The sequence below is a fragment of the Monopterus albus genome, unplaced genomic scaffold (assembly GCF_001952655.1).
Source record: "Monopterus albus unplaced genomic scaffold, M_albus_1.0 scaffold237.1, whole genome shotgun sequence".
Taxonomy (NCBI): Eukaryota; Metazoa; Chordata; class Actinopteri; order Synbranchiformes; family Synbranchidae; genus Monopterus; species Monopterus albus.
The window spans coordinates 540,862-547,243 of record NW_018128117.1 but is presented as its reverse complement, the minus strand read 5'-3'; the positions used below and the strand labels follow the sequence as shown (position 1 = coordinate 547,243).

At 39.2% G+C, this 6,382-nt stretch overlaps 2 protein-coding genes across 2 annotated transcripts in view; one reads left to right on the top strand and one right to left on the bottom strand.

Moving 5' to 3' along the window:
• exosc8 (exosome component 8) overlaps window positions 1-1,260 on the bottom strand; it is a 4,447-nt gene extending 3,187 nt beyond the window's left edge. The window contains exon 1 of the mRNA XM_020620478.1: window positions 1,234-1,260. Coding sequence (XP_020476134.1) covers window positions 1,234-1,260 — 27 coding nt within the window. The remainder of the gene's footprint in view (window positions 1-1,233) is intronic.
• A 68-nt stretch (window positions 1,261-1,328) lies between these two features.
• alg5 (ALG5 dolichyl-phosphate beta-glucosyltransferase) lies at window positions 1,329-5,843 on the top strand. The gene is made up of 10 exons (XM_020620467.1): window positions 1,329-1,667; window positions 2,445-2,613; window positions 2,921-2,967; window positions 3,229-3,297; window positions 3,397-3,489; window positions 3,594-3,707; window positions 3,804-3,863; window positions 3,948-4,099; window positions 4,776-4,861; window positions 5,238-5,843. The coding sequence occupies exons 1-10, from the start codon at window positions 1,605-1,607 to the stop codon at window positions 5,351-5,353; spliced, it is 969 nt and encodes a 322-aa protein (XP_020476123.1). The 5' UTR covers window positions 1,329-1,604; the 3' UTR covers window positions 5,354-5,843.
• Window positions 5,844-6,382: the final 539 nt, after the last annotated feature.

Sequence of the window (6,382 nt, the reverse complement as noted above, 5' to 3'; positions counted from 1 at the left end):
GAAAGGTAAGAAACTTGTTATTGGATTACAGAGACTGCAATAGTCATAAATACATACATCTGTGGTGACCGTAACGTTAATTCATAAATCGTTTAACGTTATACGAATAATTAAATGCGCTGTTAAAGTTTTCCCATGCGCATGTTCAGGACTGATGATATAACAAAACGTTTTTGTTTCGGTGAATATATATCATCTCTACAATCTTACTTGAAACCAGCCGCCATGATGTTTTGATTAACCACGTGAATTTGGTGGACGTACTACGGTAGCCGTTATGAGAAAGCACGCCAGAGACAAAATGCGATGTCTTAATTTTTCTAATTTCCACCAGGACATTGGATTCTTATTTGCAAACGTAATTGTTCCCCTTACTGAATATTAATATTACAACATGAGCACATTCCATGACAGAGAAGATATATTATTTTTATGAAATTTGTTTTATACACTGCTAAAAAAAAATAAAGGGAACACAAGGGAAAATAAGACATTCAACTATGTAATGAACAAGGTATTTAATAAGAATATTTCATTCATTCAGATCTAGGATGTCTTATGTTGTGTTCCCATTATTTTTTTGAGCAGTATACATAAATGTACAAAGTCTGACAGGATACACCGGATCAAGAAAGAGGTGAGAGATTACTTTAAAGCTCTAAACAAAGAGAGAAACACAATTAAAATGTAAATTTTTGTTTATTCTCCCTTTGACTACCTGATAACCGCAGTGGCATCTGCAAGTATGCAAATGATAACTAATTTCTTGTATAACTTGTATATATATTTTTGTATGTATTTATTCTGTTTTTATGTTGTGCATATCGGGGACCATTGAGCTGGAGTCAAATTCCTTGTATTTTTTTTTTAAATACTTGGCAATACAGTTTATGCTTATGCTAATCACTTAAACAATATCCAGTAAGATAACAGATAGTAGGTCTAATAATGACAACACATTTTCTATGGCTACTGTAGTTGCCTCAAAGATAAATCTCCTTCACAAAGGTGAGCTGAATTTAGTTTTTGCACAGCATTTAAAATGACAAATTCAACAGCAACATCTCTTTCATGAAGCAGCGTCATTGTTATTCTGAACAATCCACATTCACAGAACACATCTACAGCTTTCACTGGAACTACTTTCAATTAAGAAACAGTCCATATTAAAGCGGTGACTGTGGCTTGTGGACATCAACTCAATATCATCAGACAAGCGCTTCCCCTCCTCACAAAACCCAGCAGTATCCCCCGTGTCATGTTGTTATTCCCACCATTGTCCAGTAGGCGTCGCTGCAGGCTGCCACTGGGCTGCTCGGTGCTCTGTTGGCTCAAACTGATGACGTATCGAGGAAACGTCCACGTTGCCGTTGTGTTTAGTAGTGATTGGTTGTGTTCATTTCCTGTAGAGTAATGGACGGTTAGGTGTTATAATTTATTGTTTTCTTCTTCTGTGCAGTCTTCTAAGCTTGTATTTTCTTGTATATCCCGGGAAATCAGAGTCCTGGCTAGAAGACACGAGGCAAAATTGAGGAGAAGGCGAGCTAGTCTTTTAGCTAGATACTTTGGTGGTCCGTCAGTGGCTGCAGGGTGATTAATGGAAAATGGATTTTATCTGTGAAATTTTTCAAGCTTTGGTCGCATTGGCAGCTCTAGGGTTGATTGTGGTAAGTAGTTATTAAGTTAATATTGTGCTGGCAGATATTTGTTATACTTTGTCTTACTGATTTGTATCTGTAATGTTGAAGAAAGGGTTCTTTGTATGCCTTTTCCGTGTAAGAAGTTCTTGGGCAGTCCATTATGATCAGGCAAGCTGTGAACTTGTAGTTTATCTCACAATTTCCCTTAATTTAATGACACTTGCTTTTCATTCATCTTTTTAAAACACGAATAAACCAATAATATGAAAGAAGTGGCACTGCCACTGGTGCTCTTGAAGGGGAAGTAATATGTGTGTGTGTGTGTGTGTATGTATGGCAGTGCCACTGGTGCTCTTGAAGGGGAAGTAATATATGTATGTGTGTGTGTGTATATGTATGTATGTATGTATGTATGTATGTATGTATGTGTGTGTGTGTGTGTATATATATACATATATATATATGGTTGGGACATGGCACAAATCAGTCCAGTAAAGACACTCAAAGTCGATGGTAGATAATAAAATGCCTTTAATAAAAATGGGCTAATACATTAAAAATACATCAGTGCATCTCAACACACTTGCCCCTCAACTCAGCCCACTAACTAATGATTCCACACACCTATATTAAATGCAAGCTGTACATCCATGCGAGGACCCACTAGGCCACTAGAGGGGGCTATGATAAAAGAGACATTCAAACCATTGACACAAGGAGCAAAACTCAACATGTCCCTGCATCAAATGCTCCAATTAAAGGAGAGATTGGATTTATGCTGCACTCCTATTTTTCTATTTTCAGATGCTTGTAATAGCACATGCCACTGCTGGGATGGTGAACCTGACATGCCACGAGAAGGAGAAATATTTCCTCACCACCACAGGAGAGAAGAAGCTCTTCCCCAGCCTGCATGATCCTCATTCCAGGGAGCTCTCTGTTGTGATCCCAGCCTACAACGAGGAGCACCGAAGTGAGTGATTGTGCTGGGGTTACTGTAAGCAGCATTTGACTTGAATGCAGATATAGCACACTGTGAAAACTAATGTTTACCCTGCTGGGTACCTACACTGCACATTTGCATGATACATGCAGAATGTATTGGACACAGGATATACTGTATTATCAGTTTGTGTTTGTTTGCTGCTTTAAAATTCCTCATGAACAGTTTAATGCCCTTACATGGCCAATTTACTTGTGCTGAGTGATGAATTGTACACCATGCAGGCTGGTAGTTCACTGTTCACCTGCAGTAGGTTATAGGCTGTATGTCTTTACAGTGCCTGTGATGTTGGATGAGGCTATGGAGTACTTGGAAAACAGACAGGTAAGTGCTCAGCCTCATATGGGCAGTGTTACATTAAATAATAACTTTCTTGTAGATTGATAAAAGGGACACAGTTAAACGAATCTAAAAGTTGGCTTATTTAATTAACCACAAATAGACATAGTTTCAACATTCTCTGAAAGGGAAAAACTCAGAAAAATCTTATTCCTGGATTGGCTATAAGGGAACAGTAGATGGCAGCATTCAACTTAAAAAGTGCTTGATGTGGAAAAAATCCCCCCTGTTGTTTCCTTACTGCAGAAACAAAACCCATCCTTTACCTATGAGGTCATTGTCGTTGACGATGGCAGCAAAGACAAAACCACAGAGGTAATAAGTTTAACCTTCTTTGTGAGTATCTTCCCAAAAACTTTAGTATTGCGCAGCTGGTGACTTTTGTGAGTCAATGCTGTTGTGATGTCCTGCCAGGTTGCTTTGCGATATACTAAGAAGTACGGTGCAGATAAAGTCCGGGTCCTGACCCTGGTGAAGAACAGGGGGAAAGGAGGAGCTGTACGGATGGTGAGACTGTCAAACTACAGGATGTCTGAATGCGGCACTAATGCAGTACTTTAAGGAGTTTAAGTCCTGCTGATTTTACATGCTTTTTTCTGTCTCCCTTAAAGGGAACCCTAAGCTCCAGAGGGAGAGTTATTCTCATGGCAGATGCTGATGGAGCCACAAAGTTTTCTGACTTTGAGAAAGTGGAGGCTGGACTTAATGACCTCAGCCCTAAACCGGTGTGGCGGTGTTCAGTTTTTTTTTGTTGTTCTGTCTCACGTGTGTCAATAGAAGTTATTGTGTGGCCCTTCTATAAATCCCTTCTGTACCCTTAGGATAACATGGCAATTTCCTGTGGTTCCAGAGCTCACCTAGAGAAAGAGTCTGTAGCTCAGGTAATCATCTGTCTCTTTTGTCCAGAGTATTGTTGTCTACACCCATCTAACGATTAAGTAACCACTGCTGTGTCTCTGTCCCAGCGATCTGTGTTTCGTACTTTCCTTATGTATGGCTTTCACTTCCTGGTGTGGTTCCTTTGTGTGAGAGGGATCAGGGACACGCAGTGCGGCTTCAAGCTTTTCACACGTGAGGCTGCACTTAAGACTTTCTCTTCACTCCACGTAGAGCGATGGTAAGGACTCGCATGTCACCAAGTACACCTTGTGAAATTGTGGCACTTTAACGGTTGTTTGGTGTGGTAGTATGTTGCCGCTGCCACAATCTTCTTGTGTCCACAAGATCCTTTTCACAATAGATAGTATGTTATTGTGTTTTCCACTTTTACAAGAAGCCTGTTCACTGTATAAATAAAATAAAATAAAAAATCACATTATCTGTTCACATCACAAAACCTTCTCATTATTTTACGGAACCACCGTATTCCTTTAAGACAACATTTTTGTTATAATGTATGTTGGTATATTTTATAACCAGAAACTTCCACATGGTGCTAAAATGAGAAACAGGTTCATTACTGCCTGAACACTGTAGCTGAGTGAATATGTAACATGATATATGAACATAACATGATAAGCTAGATGTGTAGCAGGGGGTTTTATGTGTTATGGCTGTGGGTTGTTTTGTGACATTAACAAAACAACATTCTTTAATATCTGCACTGACAGCAGCAGGCCGTAGCCTGGTCATTGGCAGTGACTAAGACACTGATAGCAAATACACACACACAGTGGTTATGTATAGAGTAATAAATAAAACAAAAGCAACCCACAGACTTAGTAATACATTAAAACATGCTGCAGTAAAACATGCATTTAGACATCTGTGCACTTTTATCTTTGTTCTCACAGGGCATTTGATGTGGAGCTCCTGTATATTGCCCAGTGTTTTAAAATCCCCATAGCAGAGGTGGCGGTCAACTGGACTGAAATAGAAGGCAGGTTTTTCATGTATACATGAGGATGTGTGTCCTTCCACTGTGCCATGTATTTGTTGTTTTATAAATATCTCTGTTAGATGTGTCTGGCTGATTTAATATTTATTCACACTAGTTATTCTTTATTTAACATTTTGTTAATTGCACTTTGGAGGTGTTTCTGCCCACATTTTTATAGGTTTTATTCTCTTCTAGGATTTTGTTCTTTTAGCCTTGTCACTTTTGTTTTCCATGTCCAGTTGATTTTGAGAAAGTACCAATTTAGCTACTTCCCTAAGCCCATGTAGTCTTTGCTTATGGACTTATTGAATGGCCTATTAAATGTCAGCAGACTCCATTATATGTTTAATAAATGCATGTGCGTTTGCTCTGCCAGGGTCCAAACTGGTCCCGTTTTGGAGCTGGCTGCAGATGGGACGAGACGTGGTTTTCATTCGCCTGCGCTACATCACTGGAGCCTGGAAACTGCAGTCACCACAAAAGACAGACTAGCCAATCAGACAAGCCCTGGAATCATAGAGACAGCCTATGGTAGGGCCACCAACTCCTAGGATGAGGTGGGACAACAGCTGTGTCCATCATTCAATCAACAACAAAGAACAAAGTTCACTATATCACATCCTTTTTCATTCCAGATGTCATTGGATGTGAAGTAATGACACAGTTGTGAGTACCTAATAGTCCGGGCTTTTTTATCGGCATATTATGAAAGCCACTGTTAAACACACCCTTGTGGCTACAGCTGACAGTGTCTGTATGACTGATCCCTGTTCTAAGTTACATAATATTGTTTTTGGTTTTTTTGGTTTTTGCCAATGATTGGTAAGGAAGAAAGACTTTTAGGAAATGTGATGATTCTGTCAGGTTGATTGCTTGTATGCTGATTTTCAAAGGGGGGGAGAGACTGAACTTTTGAGGCAACATGGGTGTAGGCTGATGGCCCGAATGACCTGAACCAAAATAATTAAAAAGTCTGATGTAAGGTTTGATAATCATTATTGCTAATTATCATTACAGGAAAAACAATTAAGAAATGTATTGTCAGATGAGTCCTTAATGAAAACAATCTTTAGTTGAGCCCTGGTGTTTACAGTAGAGATTTGTAAAAATTACTCTTAATTTGTTATCTAGTTTTCCACTCGATCTGGGAACAGCCAGAAAATCTGAGGCTCCTACCGACATAGCCCTAGAGTACAGATGATGGCATGTAAAATCTTCAGTGTCATTTTTACCAATTATAATGTGACAAGTGTCAAATGGAAACTAGCTTAGACTTGTATACTGTGTGATTGACATTTTGTGTTTGTTAAAAGCACCGTTGCAGAGTTTTGGACCAGTCAGAGCTGAGTTAGAGAAGATCTGATCTTGACGCTAAAGGAGATTTCGCTGTTGCATATTTTGAAAAAGGAGAGACTGAGCCATTCAGTTGTCATGGAACTCAAATTTGTATTAGGATCAAGCCTGATCCAAAGAGTGTTCAGCACTTTGGTAGGTTGTGTTCTGAACCAGTCTCTGTGCAGT

What these genes read in the sequence shown, in the direction of transcription:
- alg5 (XM_020620467.1), top strand. Translation starts at nt 1,605, where the DNA reads ATGGATTTTATCTGTGAAATTTTTCAAGCTTTGGTCGCATTGGCAGCT. An exon ending in CTACAACGAGGAGCACCGAA is followed by an intron (nt 2,614 to 2,920) that starts GTGAGTGATTGT and finishes ATGTCTTTACAG; the next exon opens with TGCCTGTGATGTTGGATGAG. An exon ending in AAGGAGGAGCTGTACGGATG is followed by an intron (nt 3,490 to 3,593) that starts GTGAGACTGTCA and finishes TCTCCCTTAAAG; the next exon opens with GGAACCCTAAGCTCCAGAGG.